The sequence below is a fragment of the Spinacia oleracea genome, chromosome 4 (assembly GCF_020520425.1).
Source record: "Spinacia oleracea cultivar Varoflay chromosome 4, BTI_SOV_V1, whole genome shotgun sequence".
NCBI classification, from domain to species: domain Eukaryota; kingdom Viridiplantae; phylum Streptophyta; class Magnoliopsida; order Caryophyllales; family Amaranthaceae; genus Spinacia; species Spinacia oleracea.
In genome coordinates this window covers 90,095,137-90,115,752 of record NC_079490.1, presented here as the reverse complement: position 1 = coordinate 90,115,752, position 20,616 = coordinate 90,095,137, and the positions used below count along the sequence as shown (strand labels likewise).

Genomic DNA, 20,616 nt, shown 5'->3' with positions numbered 1-20,616 from the left:
TGCCTAAAAACACTGGATGAGCGTAGACGAATGAATGGGATTCCATATGCATCATTGATTGGTTCAATAATGTATGCTATGATATGTACACACCCGGATGTTGCGTACGCACTCAATGATACGAGCAGATACCAGTCAGACCCAGGAGAGGCACATTGGACTGCTGCCAAGAATATTCTAAAGTACCTGAAAGGCAGAAAAATGATTTCCCGGTCTATGGTGGAGATGATGAATTAATTGTTATAGGCTATACGGACGCAAGTTTCCAAACCGACAAGGATGATTTCAGATCACAGTCTGGGTTTGTCTTCTGCCTCAACGGAGGTGCAGTAAGCTGGAAAAGTGCTAAACAGAGCACCATTGCGGATTCTACAACTGAAGCAGAGTACATTGATGCACATAAAGCAGCAAAGGAAGCTATTTGGCTAAGGAAGTTCATAGGTGAACTTGGCGTAGTCCCTGATAAGGTGTTTTTCCATCGTTGAAAGATCAACACCTCACCAAACAAAATTTATAAAACCGCTAGACTAACCAGCTATATGAACTATAGCGGCAAGTATAGGGATCGTTCCATAGAAACGGTGGTTATCGAGTTTAGATGTCAAGCTAGTTCGAACAAGAATTTGGTTTGAATTATCACTAAGAAACTAAAACTAACAATTATGCGAATTTGAATCAAGAAAAGGAAACGTTAGGGAGTTGGGGATAGGCTAGGGAAATCGGGGGAAATGAACTAAACTATCTAGCAATGACGATCATGCAACGTCTTGGTAAATAGGCAAATAGCATCAAATGACGAACCCGCCACCTCTCGGATGGGGTACGCTAAGCGTCTAGTCTACGGAAGAGCTTTCGCCTAATCCTAGACTAAACTAACTTGCATATAATAGGCACAACTACTTGCTTACGCAAGATAGGCTCACAATCTCTTTCCATACCTAACCTATGCTTCTAATTGAATCTAATCGAATAGCATTTGCAACTACCACTCAATTAAGCATGGATATCCTATCACCAAATCATATTTAATCACATTAATCAATCAACAACCAATCAACAATTTCCCCTAATTAAGCCCCTAGATTATCCCATTTCCCTAACCTAATTCTACTCACTATTCATTCTAAAATTCAAGAAATCCATTCATTCTAGACTAGCAAGCATGAAATTGAAAGATTAGGAAGAGAGAATCAAAGAGTAGAACAATCAATTGAACAATCAACTAGAGAATTAAGAATCAAAGTAACTAAAGTAAAAGTAGAAGAATTCAAGAATTAAAGGAATTAAAGAGCAATCAACAATCACAACAAAAGCAAGAAGTAAGAAATTGAATTGAATTGCAAGAAATTAGAAGAATTGTTTAGGAAATTACAACTTGATGCTTCAATGAAGGAGAGTTTCTCTCTCTAGAAATGCTGAAAATCTATTTTGAGATTCTAAAAATGTAAACTAAAATTCTACACCAAATAAAATAAATGAAAAATCTATTTATAAGTTTCCCCAAATAGAAGCCGAAATTCGAAAATATGTAGCCCGCGCAGCTGTTCGGTCGCACATACCCTCTGTGCGACCGAACAAAAGAGAACCTGTTCGACCAAATTTAATCCTGTGCGAGCGAAGGCAGCGAAGAACAATTTCTTCGTCATGTGCGACCGAACGAGAAATCCTATTCGGTCGAATGGTGTTTCTTTTGCCTATATCTCCTTTGAGCTTTGATTTGGTCGAACAGAAAAACCTGTGCGACCGAATAAAAAGAGACGTTCGGTCGCACAGAATTGGATATTCCTTGATGTCCATTTGCACTCCTCTGTTCGGGCGCACAAGTAACCACTCGATCGCACAAGCCCTGTTTTGGCTCAATTCTACTTGTTTTCCATCACTTTTCATCATAATCACCTATAAAGCACAAGATGGAACGAAACTTATAAAAATCACACAAACAGCTGTAAAAACTATAAAAAGCATAACAAACTAACATAAAATCCTAAGCTAAGAGCGACATAAATGTCGCTCATCAAACTCCCCCGAGCTAAGGGTTTGCTAGTCCCTAGCAAACTAAACTCAATTAGGGAAGAATGAGCAACTATTCGAATTCTAAAAACCGACAAAAACAAAAAATCTAACAAACCTAATCAAGGCAAGACCTAAAAAATGAAAAACAAACCAAGAAAAGAAGGAAAGAAAAGAAAAAGAAAAGAAAAGAGAAGAAAGCAAAATTAAACTACAAAATCCAAGATAGGGCCTTTATTATGGAACGAGTATAAAAGAACATTAATATTACCAATCAAATAAATCAGTACACGCTAACTAATGTCCTAAGTCGAGTGAAAGATTCAAGTGCCAAGCAAAGCGAACAAAGGGTGAACACTAATCAGTTCCCCTTCAACCGAGCATACCACGTCAAATCTCTAGATCCTTTCCACCCTTGAGAATAGCGTCTCGAGACACCGCGAAGGCGCCGGAGAAAACAAGATTAGGCTACCCGAAATCTTAGCATGACAATCTCATTCCATAAACTTGACCAAATCCTCCCTCCACCGACAATGACTCAACTCAAAAGGGTCAAGATGACTTTTTAGGGTGTAACGTAGGCTAGGGGTAAGGTGTGGAACAAATTTGGTAATTTGGTGCTCATACCTAAAGTGAAGCGTAATGATAGAACTCAACTCAAGAAAATCGAACCAAAAACAAACTCATACCACTTATTTGGGGTACCCCCAAGCTTATTCAACAACCATTCTAAACTAAAACTCTTTTTGCACTTTTCTTGATTTGATTTTCTCCTTTTTTTTTGTGTTTCAATTGAAACTTTTCTCATGCCTTGTTTTTCTATATTTTTGGCTTTTTCTAAACATTCATTTCTCATTTTTTTGCTTATGCATCACTTATTCATTATATACAACATATTTCCCAAACTTTTCCATTCATACCAATAACAATCATTCCTCAACTTTGCATATTCATTCAAAACCAACAAGCATCATAACACAAAGCTTCACTATCGTCTAAGGGTGAAAACAAAACAAAGGCTATTAGGCTTGTAATGTGCTCATAAGAAATGAAGGGTAAGGCTCAAATGGCTAGCAAGGGGGTAAATGCAAACAAAAACATATGAGAAAAATAGAAAATAAAGCCCTAAACTAAAAAGAAAAATAGTCACCGAAAGAAATGCGTCTATCGTCCCCTAAAGTAGTTCGGTCGCGGTCTCGGGAAGGAAATAGTCAAATTCGGGAGATAAGAAAGTCAATGCCAAGGATCCATGCCACTCAATATATGTATATGTGTGTTGGGATATTTTGAACATGAACCTCACATTGGAGCAAATACCACTCTCTCCGGTTTCAAGTCATTAGAGAGATCGACACCATCTTACCACAAGCCAAGGGTTCAAGACGCATGCTACCCAAAGTTCTAACCAACTTTCTTGACACCAAATCCTAGATTCGACCCAAGACATTAAAAATCGTGTAAACATCTACCAATTAGGAATAAAAGCATTCTAGTCTACAAGTTCCAATTTTATTTGCTCAAATCAAGAATATTGCCTAAGAAAACCTAGAAAAACTTGCCTTGACAAAAGGAAAGGAAAAAGAAGGAAAAAGAAAGAAAAAGAAAGAAAAAGGAAGAAAATAAGAAAACACACCAAAAAGCAAAACGAAAAGAAACAAACAAAACAAACGAAAAGAAAAGAAACTAAAATCAAACTAAATCAAACTAAAAACAAAGAAACTAATATATACAAGTGCACATAATGGTAGGTTTCCAAAACATGAGCATCACAAATAGGCAACTACACAACAAAACTCCCCCCAAGCTAGAATTAGGCCATGTCCTCAAGGCCTAAAACTAAACAAGGAGGGGCACAGCTACCCTTCCAACCAAATGCCCCAAATGCAAGATGCCCGTCCCAAAGAATGCAAGGGAGATAGAAGGATGTTACCGGAAATGCCGTGGGAGCAAGTCCCGCAAAGAACTGGTAAAAGCCGAACCAAACTCACCAAAATATCGACGAACAAGGCATTGGTGGAAAGCATGAACTCACATCAATAAAACCGTACCACAAGGAACACTCAAAAACAATCAAGAAAAATGTTAGTAGACAAGGCCAAATGGCCAAAACACACTCAAAACAAGCAAAAACGCATCATCATATATACAACCACACTAAGTGGCAAGAAGAACAACGAAACCAACCATCATCAAGGGTCCTTATAGAAAACCCCCACTCCGCATTTCCCCCCCCGAGCTAATCACAAGCATACCATCACATCAAGATGGGGGAGAAATGGATTGAACCCTAAGAAGAAGGGCCCGGGGCATGCCCTTTACCCCTCGCATCATGAATCCTCCAATATTCATCCCGCTCGAGACGATGAGCAGGAGCCGCGTCGTCGGTGAACGGGGTGAAATTGTAGGTGGGGTCCACATCGGGACCCGAAGCGTCGGTATAGGGCGGCCAACCATATTCGGGCCAAAGGGGGTAGTTGACATGGGGAGGCTCTCCTCGGGGACCATCCCAACCACCCATATATCCCCTAGGCAACCCGGTGAAATCCTTGGGCCAACCATCTGGCCGATCAACCGGTGGGGGTGTGGGATACATAGGGTCACCACGGTAGTCACTCCCGCCCATCATAGTATAATCGTAAGGCGGAAAAGAGGGGGGAGTGACACCGGGATGGGAAGGTCCCGTCCAATACGGGTAAGTGGGTGTACGCTCCTCGTTCCAACTCGGGATGGGCCCTTGTTGGGGAGGATGGTAAGGATAGTTGACATAGGGGGAAAAGTCCCCTTTGTCAACATGGTAGTCGTACACCCGCCTACCGTAGTAGGACGAGTCAAAATCGGAAAAAGAATCTCGCGTGCGGCTCCCTTGAGGAGCAAGAGAAGCCAAGGTACGAGCTTGGTCCTTTTGCCCTTCCAAGATAGTTGAAAGGGTGGATTGCAAACCCGTCAAGTCAAAAGGAGAGGAGAGAGGTATATTACCCGCATTCGGGGGAGGTGGACTAGGAGACCGAGGAGGAGCTTGAGTGGAAGTACCGGTAGGCTCGGTAGTGGCGGTGGTGGTGGCGGCGGTGACAAATTTCTGATGCCGCGGAAGCAAGAAACGGACACGAGAGGACCACGAAGAAATGAACGGGGGCGGAAGATAGCACCAATCGGCTTTCTTTACTTGCCAAATAAATTGCGCCTCATTGACCGTGTAATGGAGTCAAGTGGCATGGTACATCGCCCGGATGTTCAAAAACTCACCACCGGGAGCGGGAGTCAAAGCTTCCATCTCCTTGGCATGAGGGTTGTTCGGTAGAAACCGAACAAGAAGAGTAAGCATTCCACCAAGGAGGATGTCGGATTTGTTCAAGTGGCAATCCCGAACCTCGATGATCCGAGAAATGAGAATTTTCCCAAAATCAAGGACCCCTTGCTTCTCTTGTGTGGCCAACCACAAACCACCAAGTTCAGTGCCTGACAAGGCACCGGTAGCACCCTTAGAGAAAAGGCCGTAGATGAGGAGGCGGCTCATGATGCGGATGGCCGGATGATGTAATGAGGAAGATTTGGCCGAGGCGGAGAAGAAATCCCCGTCGTCTCCAGTGAGCGCCCTCCACCAACTATTTTCATCATAGTCGTTAGCACATTCGGACCTTGGGTTCATGATGAGCCCGTACTCCGAGTCGATGGAGAAGATGGCATTGATTTGATTGTTAGTCAATTTGTGTTAGCGGCCGAAGACTTGGAAGCTCAATTCCATCACACGATCACCGTCCTCATCCTCTATAATATTCTTGCGGGCCGAGGAGAGGAACTCCAATGTCAACCTTTTGTAGGTTGGGGCACTCAACTTTGCGAACTTTTCCCACCCTAGCCCCTTGATCAACTTGTCAACCTCGGCCTCGACCCCCAAGGCACGAACGCTCTCCCGATGAAAGAACTTGGTTGGCTTAATGGTTCTCTTGGAAAGTAGCTCAAAGAAATCCCAAGATCTTTGTTCGGTGAACTCAATGCCATAGGTTTCCATGCCCGGCGGAGCCGGTGCCTTTCTCTTTGATGTAGAGGCGGTGGGGTTCTTCTTGGAGCTCTTGGGTGCCATGGAATGATGAGGTTGAGCAAAGAAAAATCTACAAAAGCAAAAGAAAAACAAACCAAGACACACAAAGAAGGAAAAAACTAAGTTAGTTCACAATCTAGGACAAACAAACAACTACAAAGGCTAAGGTTAAACTGTCTCCATCAACTCTTCAACAAGTTCCAAACATTACACCAACTCCTCAACAAGTATAAACTAACCACATTACTCCTCATTAATAACCACAATCAATCAACCATCACTTCCACAAACAAGCATAATCATCTCAAAAAGTCTAGAGCTTAAAAGGAACAAGGAATCAAACATGCATAGCTCATCTAGACAATTAAAGATCAATCTCATAAAAAACATGCATCAACAAACACCCAAAAACCAAAAATTTCAGAAAATCCAAAAATAACATGAACATGGCACAATTGGAATGAAATATAAGAATTAAGGGAAAGAAATCATCACCACAAGAAAAGAAAGTGGTTTAGGATCGATCCCAAGTAGCCTCTAGAGTTCCAATTCACCACACACACAATTTTGACAAAATTCACCAAAAACACTAGAAATTTGGGGTTTTGCAAAAATCTGAAATTTTGGGGATTTAAGGGGTGGGATGAATGAGATTGAGTGAGTTTGATGTATGGGGAGTGAAATTTGTGAAGGGAAGTGAATGAAATTGATGAGGAGTAGTAGTATGAAGTGAGAGAAGAGAGCAATGGAGTTGAGAAATGAGAGCAAAATGTCGAGCAAATGAAGAAATGGGGAGGGGGAATCGCGAATTTTCGAATAAATGAGGTCAGAGTCAGCCCCGCCTAGCTGTGCGACCGAACAGAAAAAGATGTTCGATCGCACAGACCTGTGCGATCGAACATTAAAATCTGTGCGATGGTTTTCCAAAAAATGGACATTCTGCCTCAAAAATCAGTTTTGTGCGATCGAACGTGCAGAGCAGTTCAGTCGCACAAAACATGATTTTGCAACTTTTTCACAAGCTTCCCCTTTAAATCTAAAATTAAGCTAATTAATGGAAAATTAATGCATAAAATCAAATAAAAACTAAAACTAGGAGTTAGACAACCGGGTTGCCTCCCGGGTAGCGCTCGTTTAACGTCATTAGCTTGACGAATCCCCCCAAAGATCATGGGGGGGGGACAAGAGAGGAAATGAATACACGGGTTGCCTCCCGGTAGCGCTCGTTTAACGTCATTAGCTTGACGGACCCCCCCAAAAGGTCAAGGGGGGTCGAACACAACCAACCTTGGGTCATCGCTAGTCAACATGCATTTCTTTGCCCCTTTGCGCACGAACACCTTACCAAAATCACTATTCAAGAGGCGAAAACCAAATAATCCACCACCAAGCTCCTCCTTGGAAATCTTTGGACTCTTGGCTTTCTTCGGTCGTTGGCTTTCTTTGCCGATTCATGAATCACTTCGGAGGTGTTAGCTCCACTATCACCGTCATCACGCATTTCGAATATCTCGGAGATGGTCACGACATCATCAAACTCATCCCCAAACACCTTTGGGATTCCATGGACAAGCTTATCGTCAAGAGAAGACCTAGCAAGCTCATTATCACACTTAGAAACACGAAAATTGTTAGAAGGGTTAGCACGTGAGCCAAATCTCTCAATACAAGCAATAGTTTCTACCTTCATACAACTTTTCATTGTTGCAAAACATCCTTCACCAAGGGGAAGCTTGAAGCTAGATTTTGAATCCCCCGCTTTTAAGGTGATTAGTCCCCCTTGCACATCCATAAGAGCACCCGCGGTGGCCAAAAATGGCCTCCCCAAGATAATGGGGGTATGGGCATCCTCATCGATGTCCAAGACGACGAAGTCAACAAGGAAGGTGAGCTTGCCAACAACGAGGGGAACATCCTCAATCCTGCCCAATGGCAACATAACCGGTCGATCGGCTAGTTGCAATGACATAGTGGTAGGAGAGAGATCACCTAGATTGAGCTTCTCATAAGTCTTATATGGCATGATGTTAACACTTGCCCCCAAATCACAAAGAGCATTATCAAATTTGAGCTTTTGAATGCTACAAGGGATTGAAAAACTCCCGAGATCATTGAGTTTTGGGGGAAAGGAGTGTTGAATTAGAGCGCTACAACTCTCCGTGAGTTGCACGGTCTCCTTTGCTTCACAACTTCTCTTGCCACTAAGAATATCTCTCATGAATCTAGAATAGTGAGGCATTTGCTTGAGTGCCTCGGTGAAAGATAATGACACATAAAGCTTGCTAATGGTTTCCCAAAACTTGTGAAATTGATCATCAAGCCTTTTTCCGGCAAATCTTTGAGGGTAGGGGAGAGGAGGAATTGGAAGAGGAGGAAGAGTAGTCCCCGTCGACTTAACACAATCAATCACACCATCGACATGAGACTCCTCTTCCGCAATATCACAGTCCGGAGACTCATTCCCCTTAGAATCCTCGCCCATAGAGCAAGGAGCATCAACTAGCCTAGCACCATCATCTAGAGTCATCCCACTCCGAGTCGCAACCGAGTACATTTGTTTAGGTGCTTGACCTTGGGGTGGGAGACTAGTATGCACTTGTTGCTCTTTAATGGTGCTAGCTAGTTGTGCTAGCTGGGTCTCAATCATCTTCAAGTGAGTGTTGGATTTCTTGAATCCATCCTCAAACTCGACATTCTTCTTGGCTTGCGCTCACACAAATGACTCCATGAGAGCCTCAAGATTAGACTTGAGAGGCGGGAGTGGTGGAGGTGCAATGTCATAACCACTAAGGTTTGATTGATATTGGTTGCCAAAGGTCCTCGGTCCATTGAATCCAGGAGGTGGAATTTGAGACGCACCATATGGACCTCTCGAGTTCAAAGGATAACCCCCACTAGAGGCACCCCTAAATTGCCCATAAGCGTAGTTATAACCCCCTCCACCTTTGATGGTTGGGATTATAACTACCTTGATTGTATTGGCCTTGATTGCCAAAACCTTGAGGTTGACCATAAGGCGCTTGGCTTTGATAGCCTTGTGCTCTATAGCCACCCCGGTTTTGGCTATCATACCCACTTCCTTGGCCATAGCCTTGGTGGGAACCATACATGGGGGGTCCTCTAGGTTGCCTAGAAAAATTTTGATTGTTGGGGTTATCATTCCTAGACCTCTCATTCAAGGCATGAGCATACTCCATATTAAAATCACCTTCTTACGAAAGGCCATAATCCACAAAAGACACATTATGAACCACGGGACATGCATTGGGGAAGTGACCATAATCTTGGCAATTATCACAAAAAGAAGTGCCCGGAGGCATAGTGTCATAGGAACTCACCTTGCTTTTCCCCTTAGTGAATGGAGTGGCCGAAGGAGGTGGAATTGTAGATGGTGATGGTGGTTGGCTAGTTGCTCTTCCCGCAAATGGAGATGGTGGTTGGCTTGGCGTGCTTTCAAGTTTCTCCAACCTCGAGCTAAGCTTCTCAATGATCCTAGCTTGCTCCATAGCATAAACCGATCCTTTACCATCATCATTCCTTCCCTTGCCATCATAGTCCCTTGCACCAACGTGCCAAGCTTGATAATTTTGGACCACGTCCTCAATTATCTCTTCAATTTGATCTTCGGTCTTGTTCATGATGGGGCCTCCCGCGCCCGCATCTAGACTTGTCTTTGAACTTGGGCTCAACCCTAAGTAGAAGGTTTGAAGTAACAACCACTTAGGGATCCCATGATGAGGGCATTCCCTTTGGTACTCCTTAAAACGATCCCAAGCTTCGAAAAGTGACTCGTATTACCTTTGCTCAAAGGATTGGATTTTGTGGCGATATTCTGCCGTCTTTCCATGCGAGTAAAACTTGCTCAAGAAAGCACTAGTCACCTCTTTCCAAGTGCGAAGTGAGTTGGGATTGACCTCCTTGTCAAGCCAATCACTAGCTCGCCCAAGTAGAGAGAAACGAAACAAGGTCAACCTCACATAGTCCGATGTCACATCATTGTGTTTGATTGTGTCACAATAGTGCTCGAATTGTTTGAGGTGCTCGTGAGGTGACTCGTTGCTCTTCCCACAAAAAGGATGGCTTTGAACCAAGTTGATCAAAGCGGGTTTGATCTCGAAGTTGTTAGCACTAGTTGTGGGTTCTTGGATACCGCATGTTGCTTCGAATGCCCCCGGTATTCCCAAATTCTTAACCGGGAGTGCCATAGTCTCAATAGCTTGCTCACTCTCTTCTTGTTCCTCACCAACACTCAACGATCCAAACCAGTTGTGACTCGATGAGCTAGTTCGAACACGCCTAAGTCTCCTTAGTGTCCTCTCCAATTCAAGGTCAAGAGGATGGAGGGTCCTTTGACGAGCACGACCCCTATCAAGCATACAAACTCAAGAAAACCGTGAGTAATGCCAAGGAAAAGAAAGATAAGCAAGAATTCTAAAATGCAATGTTTCTTTGTATTTTCTAATGATAAACTAGTCTCAACTTAAACTCAATAACAACGACCGTTCCCCGACAACGACGCCATTTTGATAGGGTGTTTTTCCGTCGTTGAAAGATCAACACCTCACCAAACAAAATTTATAAAAGCGCTAGACTAACCGGCTATATGAACTATAGCGGCAAGTATAGGGAACGTCCCATAGAAACGGTGGTTATCGAGTTTAGATGTCAAGCTAGTTCGAACAAGAAGTTTGGTTTGAATTATCACTAAGAAAATAAAACTAACAATTATGCGAAGTTAAATCAAGAAAAGGAAACGTTAGGGAGTCGGGGATAGGCTAGGGAAATAGGGGGAAATGAACTAAACTATCTAGCAATGACGATCATGCAACGACTTGGCAAATAGGCAAATAGCATCAAATGACGAACCCGCCACCTCTCGGATGGGGTACGCTAAGCGTCTAGTCTACGGAAGAGCTTTCGCCTAATAATAGACTAAACTAACTTGCATATAATAGGCACAACTACTTGCTTACACAAGATAGGCTCACAATCTCTTGCCAAACCTACCCTATGCCTCTAATTGAATCTAATCGAATAGCATTTGCAACTACAACTCAATTAAGCATGGATATCCTATCACCAAATCATATTTAATCACATTAATCAATCAACAATCAATCATCAATTTCCCCTAATTAAGCCCCTAGATTCTCCCCTTTCCCTAACCTAATTCTACTCACTAATAATTCTAAAAGTCAAGAAATCCATTAATTCTAGACTACCAAGCATGAAATCGAAAGATTAGGAAGAGAGCATCAAAGAGTAGAACAATCAATTAAACAATCAACTAGAGAATTAAGAATCAAAGTAACTAAAATAAAAGTAAGAAGAATTCAAGAATTAAAGGAATTAAAGAGCAATCAACAATCACAACAAAAGCAAGAAGTAAGAAATTGAATTGAATTGCAAGAAATTAGAAGAAGAGTTTAGGAAATTACAACTTGATGCTTCAATGGAGGAGAGTTTCTCTCTCTAGAAATGCTGAAAATCTATTTTTGGATTCTAAAAATGTAAGCTAAAATTCTACACCAAATAAAATAAATGAAAAATCTATTTATAAGTTTCCCCAAATAGAAGCCGAAATTCGAAAATATGCAGCCCGCGCAGCCGTTCGGTCGCACATACCCTCTGTGCGACCGAACAAAAGAGAACCTGTTCGACCAAATTTAATCCTGTGCGAGCGAAGGAAGCGAAGAAAAATTCCTTCGTCCTGTGCGACCGAATGAGAAATCCTGTTCGGTCGAATGGTGTTTCTTTGGCCTTTGTCTCCTTTGAGCTTTGATTTGGTTGAACAAAAAAACTTGTGTGGGCGCACAACTCTTGTGCAGTCGAACACAATAACCTGTGCGGTCGTTTACCAATTTTGAGGCATTCTGTCTCCAAAATCCAATTTGTGCGACCGAATAAAGAGAGACGTTTGGTCGCACAAGACTGGATATTCCTTGATGTCCATTTGCACTCCTCTGTTCGGGCGCATAAGTAACCACTCGATCGCACAAGCCCTGTTTTGGCTCAATTCTACTTCCTTTCCATCACTTTTCATCATAATCACTTATAAAGCACAAGATGGAACGAAACTTATAAAAATCACACAAAAAGGTGTAAAAACTATATAAAAAAGCATAACAAACTAACATAAAATCCTAAGCTAAGAGCGACAGAAATGTCGCTCATCAGTCCCCTCCATTAAAGGACCAATATCTCTATTGTGACAATAACGGAGCTATTGCACAGGCAAAGGAGCCTAGACACCACCAGAGAGTCAAGCATGTACTTCGTAGATTTCACCTTCTACGAGAGTTCGTTGAAAGAAAAGAAGTCGAGATAATCAAGATTGAAACTGGCGACAACATCTCAGATCCATAAACTAAACCTCTGCCGCAGGTGAAGCGCAACTCGCACACTGCAGCTATGGGAATCAAGCATGTTGGAGAATGGCTTTTATGTCTTTAATTAATGTTTTAAAGTTTTAGAGTTTAATACTTTGTAAAACATTTTTGGTTAACCATTCATATAAATGAATAGATTCATTTTCCATTTAATTTGTGGTTTATTAAATAATGAGTCCCTTCAATTTGACGATATATTCAAGATAAACTATCAGGACCAGTCTTGTGACTAAGAAATGTCTATGAAGTGAACTTGAATGTCAAAAGGAAAAAAGGTCCCTGGTCGGAAGTTTTCTATAAAGGTGGATGCATAGAAAACGCTAGACGACTAGAATGCAAGAGGACTAGTAGTTTTGTATCTTGAACTATGTGGACATGGCAATGTCGCAATCATTTGCATAGATACTTACTTTGAGAAGACTAGTATCAGACAGACCTATGAAACTTTCCTTTAAGAGATGAAAAATCTGTCATAAGTAAATTTCATTACATTATTAGACACTGATCCTCAATACCTGAGTGATTTGAGATTACTTGTTTGAGAACTGGTTACTTTGACGTTGTCAACCGTCGCACCGTAAAAGAAGGATATAACGGCAATGCTCAGGTAATCACCTATCAAACAAAGTCTAACCTCAAGATCACAAGATTGGGATTGTCCTCCCATAAATCGGGATGAGATGCTGAAAGTTGTACAAGGCCATTCGGAGAGTTGGAAACTAAAAAATGTATGGTCGTGCTCAGATTAATCATAGGCTATGATTATCTGTTTATTTGATCAGTTGAACTTTGAAACCGAGAAATACCTCTAGACATAATAAGGATGACTACTCTTACCTTATGTTCATGAGCAAGCATCAAGCGACAAAGGAATTAGGCAATGCACAGTTGTCCCTAAGGACAAGTGGGAGACTGAAGGAAATAATGCCCTTGGCCCAAGTATTCATTCAATGCTAAGTCTAATAAATGCGGTTCAGTATTGATTAACACTAGTAGAAAAAATGTCATTTGCAGCGCGCATAAAAGGGGCTTTTTACAGCGTTTTTGAGCGCTGCAATTGTGATGGCTGCAAATAGTGGACTTTTATTTGCAGCGAACATAAACGCTGCAAAAAACCATTAATTGCAGCGCATGGTGTCTCACACGCGCTGCAATTAGTGTCTATTTGCAGCGCTTTGATGTACATAGGCATTGTAAAAAGAGATTTTCAAAGGGAATTTTCTTCTACAATTTGCAACTTTGGTTTAACAGTGCGCGCTGCAAATAGTGCATTTATTTTACAAAAAAAATAAATTCCTAAAGTAATACATTGGTACTACTACTCGGTACTAGGCTCCATAATTATGTTCTAACATCCATAAATACATAGATAACATCCACAAAAAGTAGTGCCAATGTGATAAATTTGAAATACATTGGTGAATTAACTTGACCTATCAGAAACATGTTAATTACAATACTTAAAGAATGTTCTGTAGCTCATGTCACCAAGATTAATCAACCCTGCAGCTAACTGCTTGCTCGATATTAGTGAGAAATCTTCCCATGCCACCCTCCTCACAATCTCGCCGAGGTACATACCTGATATTGTTTTCTCAAATGTCGGTAACAACAGCATGCAAATATTTACTAGAGTCCAGAGATTTAAAAGCATAAGTTCTGATGCTAAGCCACTAAATACCTGCTCACCAGGATTGATGCTAGCAGCATCCATTCCCCTATCATATCCAGTCAACAGAAGTCCAGTAGAAAATGCTCCCCATTCATTGATATAGAAATTACAGATTACGTAGTGAAAAAAAAAGTTAGTGAGAAATCTTCAAGTGAAGTGATTCTGGCTTACAGTTGTTCCCGACTTTGATATTTGGCGAGACAGCTTAGGAATGGCATCCGTCCTCTCCACATAACACACATTGGTTCCTGTTCCAAAGATCACAGCGATCATGACATCATACTAAATTTGAACATCCAAAAGCAACCAGAATAGAGTTAGAACGCCCGTTAAAAATGAAAGAAAGAAAACAAATTTCAACTGAACATGTATACGATTAGTAGTTAATCTCGAGACATGCAAATAATAATACCCCGTATAAATTACTCCCTCCGTCCCTCCTAGGCTTCAAGATTGCCTCAAAAAGTGGTGCATGTGGAAATAATGAGGTGTCCTCGTTCTCATTTATAGACTTATGGTATGAAGCAAACATAAAGAGACAAACGGGAAAATGAAACGGGGCTATCTGCAATTTTATTCTGCTCATGGTACAACCAAGGCGGATTAGAGCAGAGCATATAAATCATGGAACTCTTTTTCAAATCGACAATTTTATCAGGTTAGGTAAAGCTAGCAGAATAGCAAATCAGTTCAGAACGCAGAACAATAGAGCAACAAATCAGAGCAACAAATCAAATGATTCCTTACTAACTGTAATGACGCACTAGTTGTATGGGAGTTGTATGGGGTTAGAAAGGATCACGGCTCCAGAGGGACTTCTGATGTTTGATGCTAACAACATCAGGATTTCCATCCAAGCTAATAAAGTAAAGAAGATGGAGTTGCACGAGATTCAATTACACAAAAATTGGCGGTCGGTAATTTATAACTACAATTGAAACTGTAGTAAGTTTAAAGTTCTAGATAAACTTTGGAATTTTGACTTTGATTCCAAACAAAAATGGATAAGGTCATAAGAATTTAAAGTTCTTATACAATACAGAAGGTAGAGTAAAATTTATTATAACTCCTAAAAATATGCACGCACACAAGCACAAGACACACAGACACACATGCACACTCAAACATTAGAAGAGTACACACTCTCAGATTTTCTTCACAAAAGAGTGAAACCAAAAGTAGAATATAAGATGATTGCACATTAGTGAAAGTTCTTGTCTTTTTTTCACAGTAGACTAGAAAACTTCGATGATGGAAAAATGATAACAATAGCTACTTTACTTGTGACTCATGAACAAAGACGCTCAATGTTTGACTAAAAGCCATGCAAAGATGATCCTGAATAATCGAATGTATCATTTAGGAGTAACATCTGGATAACATGTCACTACATGAGTACTAAATACACAATTTTCTGAAACAACTAAGTACCTAGAAGGAAGGACAGCCTGAGGAATAAAAGGGGTATATGATGTTTCCCGTTCTGTCGCAAGACGTTGAGCCTTCTGGAATTCCTTCAAAACTGCTTGGAAATATTTTACAAGTTTTGCGTCAGCAATCTTCTTGTTTGCCTGGATAAATGGAAGGAAGATGAAATCAAATTTTGGCTCGGGAACGCATTAATACCCAATTGAGGAAGGTATGCAGTCTATAAATCTGAAGTGTTGAAAATATACTTACACTGACATTATTGCCATGATCTGCGTCACTTGCTTGTTTGAGTTTATCTGAAGTATCCTTTACTAATCGCCCAATATGTAACCTTGTCTTGTGGCTATTAACAGGATGAAACAAGTATGAGAGGATATTAGTTCAAAATGGAATAAACAGTAAACACACATTGCAAAACAAGAAGCACTGGAGAAGCACTGGAGAAGCAGTAAAACAGATCCCACAGAATGCGATTCAACTGGCTAGCAGTAACACCATTACTTACCAGTTACCACATGCTGATGCCTAATGATGTATTCGAGGACAAATGATAAGTTCAGGTAGCATGAAGATAAAACTGTATAGTTTTTTTACTAGCCAAAATACTTTGAAAACCAGCCAACAATACAACATTGAAAGCAATACACGATATCATCATTATGCCAGAGACCTCCATCTAACAACCCTACCATCTAATAGGGTCAAGGAGACGGCCTAATATTGTAAGGAGTTGCCAAGAAAATTGTAAGGACTCTGATTTTCACATTGTCAACTAGCAAACTAGAATCATAATCCTTTACACTTTGGGCTAATCACAATACAAAACCCAAATATATAGAAAACATAGAACTCTTACACAATCTTTAAAGTGTTTCAATGTGAATCAAAAATACCAATAAGTGATAGCAATATTCTTATCTTCTAATCACCCCATCTTCAAATTAACACCATCTTCAAATACATGCAATAAACAATTTCAATTCCAAATATAACAAGATGAAAAAACAGAACAGACATTCAATTTGATGAGTCAACATCTATCATACAACAAAAAATTCAATACTACATTAAATCTAACGAAAATTACAGATTTTATATCCGTCTTCACTTAGATCTAACTCGTAAGTCTCTAATTCACGCAACAAATTTGATTGATAAAAGAGAATAAAATCCACTTAAATTAACATAAATAGGTTCACTGGAAACTTACAGCAAGGCCTACAGTTCCAAGACCAAAAATATCAACGTTGGACCCAGGCTCTACCTTTGCAATGTTCCAGACACAGGAAATAGTGCGAATATTAAAAACGATGTTATTCCACTAGTAGAACCCTAGTTTGGGGGATGGGTGGAAATTCAGTGCATTAAACAAATAGGGAAAATTAAACATTTTAGCTTAGTTCTAAACTACACAGAAAGAACAGGTGAAGAGAGGTACCTGTTCGATAACCATGTGGGCCTTGTCAGCAGCACCACCACAGCTAACCACATTCAATTTATCACCATCAACATCAAAACTGCCCTTCAATGCTTACAAATCTGAAGCAAATTCCTAGCTTTACAGAAATTGACAATAAAAAATCCAGATATCAAAGAACCAAAACTTTAAGAACGACATTACCCAATTGCACGGGACAAAGCAAATCTCATCGCAGGTAATTCGAAAATACGAAATTCAAACAAATAGGAACTTTATGAATTCCAAATAAACAGACACAATTTGACCCAAAACTCAACAAAATCAATCGAAATAACTTAAAAATACCTAAAAATTTAACCCTAAATAACCTGAGTTAGTCGCTCAATCAAAAAAACCCCAAAATTGTACATCAAATAAACAAGTCAAACCAAGAACCAAAACTTCGAGAACGAAACAACCTAATTACACGGGATAAATTAGATAATAATTGCACAGGGAGAAATGAGATCCAAATTGCAATGGATTCAAATATACAGAACTAACCCAAAAAACTCGAGTGAATACCAAAAATCTCGAATCAATTTGGCCTTTGATTAATCGACCCAAATAACGTTAAAAAAACAACAAAACTAAGCCTAAAATAACATGAATCAGTCAATCAAAGTTTTATTTAAGTATCAAATCAAACGAAGAACAATAAATCAAACACAAAATAATCAAATCACCCAAATACCATAAATCAAACAAAATTCGATTAAAAAAGAGATAATTTGAACCCTTACCGCGAAGTAAACGACGGAAATTGAAGCTAGGTTAAGCGTCTTTCTCTCTCTTCCTCCCTCTCTTCATCTCTCTCCTGGTTGAATACTTGACGCAAAATCGAAAGATTTTGAGGTATCCTTGATGCGTGAACCCAGATTTAGAGGAATAATGTATGAATAAGAGATTTACGAGTGTTTTTGAGGGAATTTCCATAGAGATTTAGGAGAGAGAGAGAGAGAGAGAGAGAGAGAGAAAACAGGTAGGGTTTGAGAAACAGGCGGAGGATTCGAGAGAAATGTTAGGATCCACTTTTTCTTAGCGCCTAGTCAAACCAAAAGTTGCAATTAAAGATTTAATCGCACCGCACAACCACCTCTCAACGCTACGATTAATTTTTTAATTTTTTTTCCAGCTTTTAATAACGTTTACGGCTTGAATAGGCTGCGAAATGTTCATTAACTTCTTGACCCGCGTTGACCAAGTACTTATTACAACTTTTATGTATCAGGTGCACTGCAAATGTGGGGTTGCAAATGTACTTTTTTCTACTAGTGTAATTATGCAAGTTCATAATTCAGTGAGATCAAGTGAGCTGAATGCCTAGTTAGAGGCCGCTTCAGTTCAAGTGGAATTAATAATGTTAATCCATAACTTACTCTTGACTGAACCCGTAGGGTCACACAAATAGTACGTGAACGGATCAAGTATTTAAGCGAATTAAATACTCTATTTATGAATATTCGAAATCGACGGATCTCGGTTCTAGGGGGAGCTGAAATCGTCAAAAGGCAAAATATGAATACTCCAGAAACGATGATATTGTCGGAAACGGAAATATGGATTGTAACGGAAATATAAATATTATCCAAGTCGTAGATGTTGCCTGAAACGGAAACATGGTACATATCGGAAAATATTATTGGAAATAGAAACATTGCTGGAATCGGAAATATTGCCGGAAACGGAAATATTACCGAAATCAGAAATATTGTCGGAATCAGAAATATTGTCGGACCGGAAATAAATTCCGGAATCAAAAATATTAAATATTTTTTCGAATCGGAAATAAATCCCGGAATCGGAAATATTAAATATTGCTCGAATCGGAAATGAACTCCGGAATTGGAAAACGAATCGGAAGCGCGATGTACGAAATAATCATCGGACGAGCTTGCTAGACGCAAGGCCCAGCACGAAGCCAGTCCCGCGCCTAGCGAATCCCGCGCAGCGAGTAAGCAAGGGCTGCAGGCCCAGCCGAACAAGGCAGGCCCAGCCGAGCACGAAGCAAGGCAGGCCCAGCCGAGCAAAGCGAGCAAGGCCAGCAGCAGCGCCTAAAGCTGGGCCGCGTGCTGCCGGCGCTGTTTGGACCGAGCCGCGCACAGCGCCCCTCGTGGGCTGTGTGTGTGTGTGCTTGTGCAATGCTACGAATCCTTGGTCGTTTAGGATTTCTCGATTAATTGTTTTCGTAATTCCACAAGAATTAAATGTTTGATTAAACACTAAATTTTAATGGATTAATTTAACTAGAATTCTAATCGAAAAATCTAAGACCGATATTTCCTCCCTATAAATAGGTGATTCATAATCACAATTTATACATCACAATAAATAATTATTCATATAGTTTAAGTTTAAACTAAATTAATAATTTGCCAAAAATAATTAAGCTTTCGAATAACTTAAAACCTTAGATAATATTCTAGTTAATTGAATCTAAGGCGGATCCGAACGTGTTGTGGACTATCTACGGAGGGACGACACTTAGAGTCCTAAACTTGTTCTTGTTCGGTTCGAGAGCAGCTAGGGAAGGCACCTGTCACATGTATGTATCCTAAATTATGCTAATTGACTATGTGGAAATTAATTTGGATTCTTGGCTTTATGGTTTTTCCGCATGAAATATATGTTTTATATTTGTCATAACCTAACACTAGGATAGATCATGACAATGATTACTTAAGACCAAGAATGATCATCAATGATTGTGTGTTGTAATTTTACGATCTAGCTCCATAAGATATGGCATACCTAAGTTAGAATGATCGAAGTCAATTGGTACTTGATTCGATCAATGATAAATCATAAAGAACTTTCCTATAATCTCTAAATAAATTTCTCAACTACCACCAAACTAAACAAAATTAGTTAAAACTATTGAAAAGTAATTTCAGAATACTTTTTCAATAATATATATCTAAGAGTTCCTAAACTCAGTTGGAGCTTAGTGTTTGTTATCCAACAAACAAAGGCCCAAGTATAGATATATGTTTCATTGTGATCAAATGAGACAAAAGGGTATTATTTCTGCCATAATATTTGAGAACATAATGTTTGTTTGCTCAAAATAGTGTCCTTTTGGAGATTCGTTTCCAAAATGACAAGTGGGAGAAAATGGACCTCGAAAGGTCTTCGAGGCGAACAAGAAACATAAACGGACATTCCGGAGGATTTTCTAAGTTCTTTAGAAAATCCGAACACTTATTCTTTAAGGACTTTAGAAGTGGCTTTAAATAATAGACATCTCTAAGAAGACTTTACAAGTGCTTCAAGGAGAACAAAATCTTCAAAGGACTTTCAAGTGTCTGTTGATATTTTATTGTTTGATGTTCTATACCTTTGTAGGAATAGAGTTCAGATCAACGAAACTATGAGAATATTCTATTCGATAGTGAAGAAACCTAAAACATGCAGCCAAACTATTATCAAGAATGATAATGAGTTTGTGACTTGTGAGAAAGCTAATACGAAAATAGATTCCCTAAAATGGTTAGAGGCCATATATAGACTCAAATGTTTTAGATGGTTAGAGGCCATAAAACATAATCAATATTTTGATGAAAAAACACTACTACAGAAATATCATTTAACATCGTTATTTTAACAGCGCTTTTGA

At 39.9% G+C, this 20,616-nt stretch overlaps 2 protein-coding genes and 1 non-coding gene across 8 annotated transcripts; 1 reads left to right on the top strand and 2 right to left on the bottom strand.

Moving 5' to 3' along the window:
- Positions 1–7,406: 7,406 nt before the first annotated feature.
- LOC130471696 (uncharacterized) lies at positions 7,407–8,603 on the bottom strand. Its single transcript, XM_056841961.1, has one exon. The coding sequence runs from the start codon at positions 8,601–8,603 to the stop codon at positions 7,407–7,409; it is 1,197 nt and encodes a 398-aa protein (XP_056697939.1).
- Positions 8,604–9,775: 1,172 nt separating this feature from the next.
- LOC130460388 (small nucleolar RNA R71) lies at positions 9,776–9,878 on the top strand. The gene has a single exon (XR_008920265.1). It is a non-coding gene; the product is annotated as a small nucleolar RNA R71 (small nucleolar RNA).
- Positions 9,879–13,676: 3,798 nt separating this feature from the next.
- LOC110801528 (syntaxin-22-like) lies at positions 13,677–18,057 on the bottom strand. 6 transcript variants are annotated; one of them, XR_002536941.2, is made up of 7 exons: positions 17,744–18,057; positions 16,980–17,097; positions 16,752–16,805; positions 15,791–15,884; positions 15,542–15,681; positions 14,120–14,358; positions 13,677–14,019 (listed from the first exon to the last, which is right to left on the bottom strand). XR_002536941.2 is itself a non-coding variant. In XM_022006888.2 (5 exons), the coding sequence occupies exons 2-5, from the start codon at positions 17,030–17,032 to the stop codon at positions 14,316–14,318; spliced, it is 330 nt and encodes a 109-aa protein (XP_021862580.1). In that variant the 5' UTR covers positions 17,033–17,097; positions 17,744–18,051; the 3' UTR covers positions 13,677–14,315. The 6 variants fall into 6 exon arrangements, 1 of the variants encoding a protein (XP_021862580.1); XR_008932859.1 differs by having other exon boundaries at positions 16,752–16,801; XR_002536940.2 differs by lacking the exon at positions 16,752–16,805 and having other exon boundaries at positions 16,980–17,080; positions 17,744–18,054.
- Between the last annotated feature and the right edge of the window lie 2,559 nt (positions 18,058–20,616).

Bases quoted from the DNA above. Each gene is read 5' to 3' on its own strand.
- LOC130471696 (XM_056841961.1), bottom strand. From the start codon at position 8,603: ATGTACTCGGTTGCGACTCGGAGTGGGATGACTCTAGATGATGGTGCT.
- LOC110801528 (XM_022006888.2), bottom strand. From the start codon at position 17,032: ATGTGGTTAGCTGTGGTGGTGCTGCTGACAAGGCCCACATGGTTATCG. The intron at 15,885-16,979 runs GTACCTCTCTTC...TCCTGTTAATAG, and splicing joins CCCACATGGTTATCGAACAG to CCACAAGACAAGGTTACATA. The intron at 14,359-15,541 runs GTACTTAGTTGT...TCTTTGGAACAG, and splicing joins CAGGCTGTCCTTCCTTCTAG to GAACCAATGTGTGTTATGTG.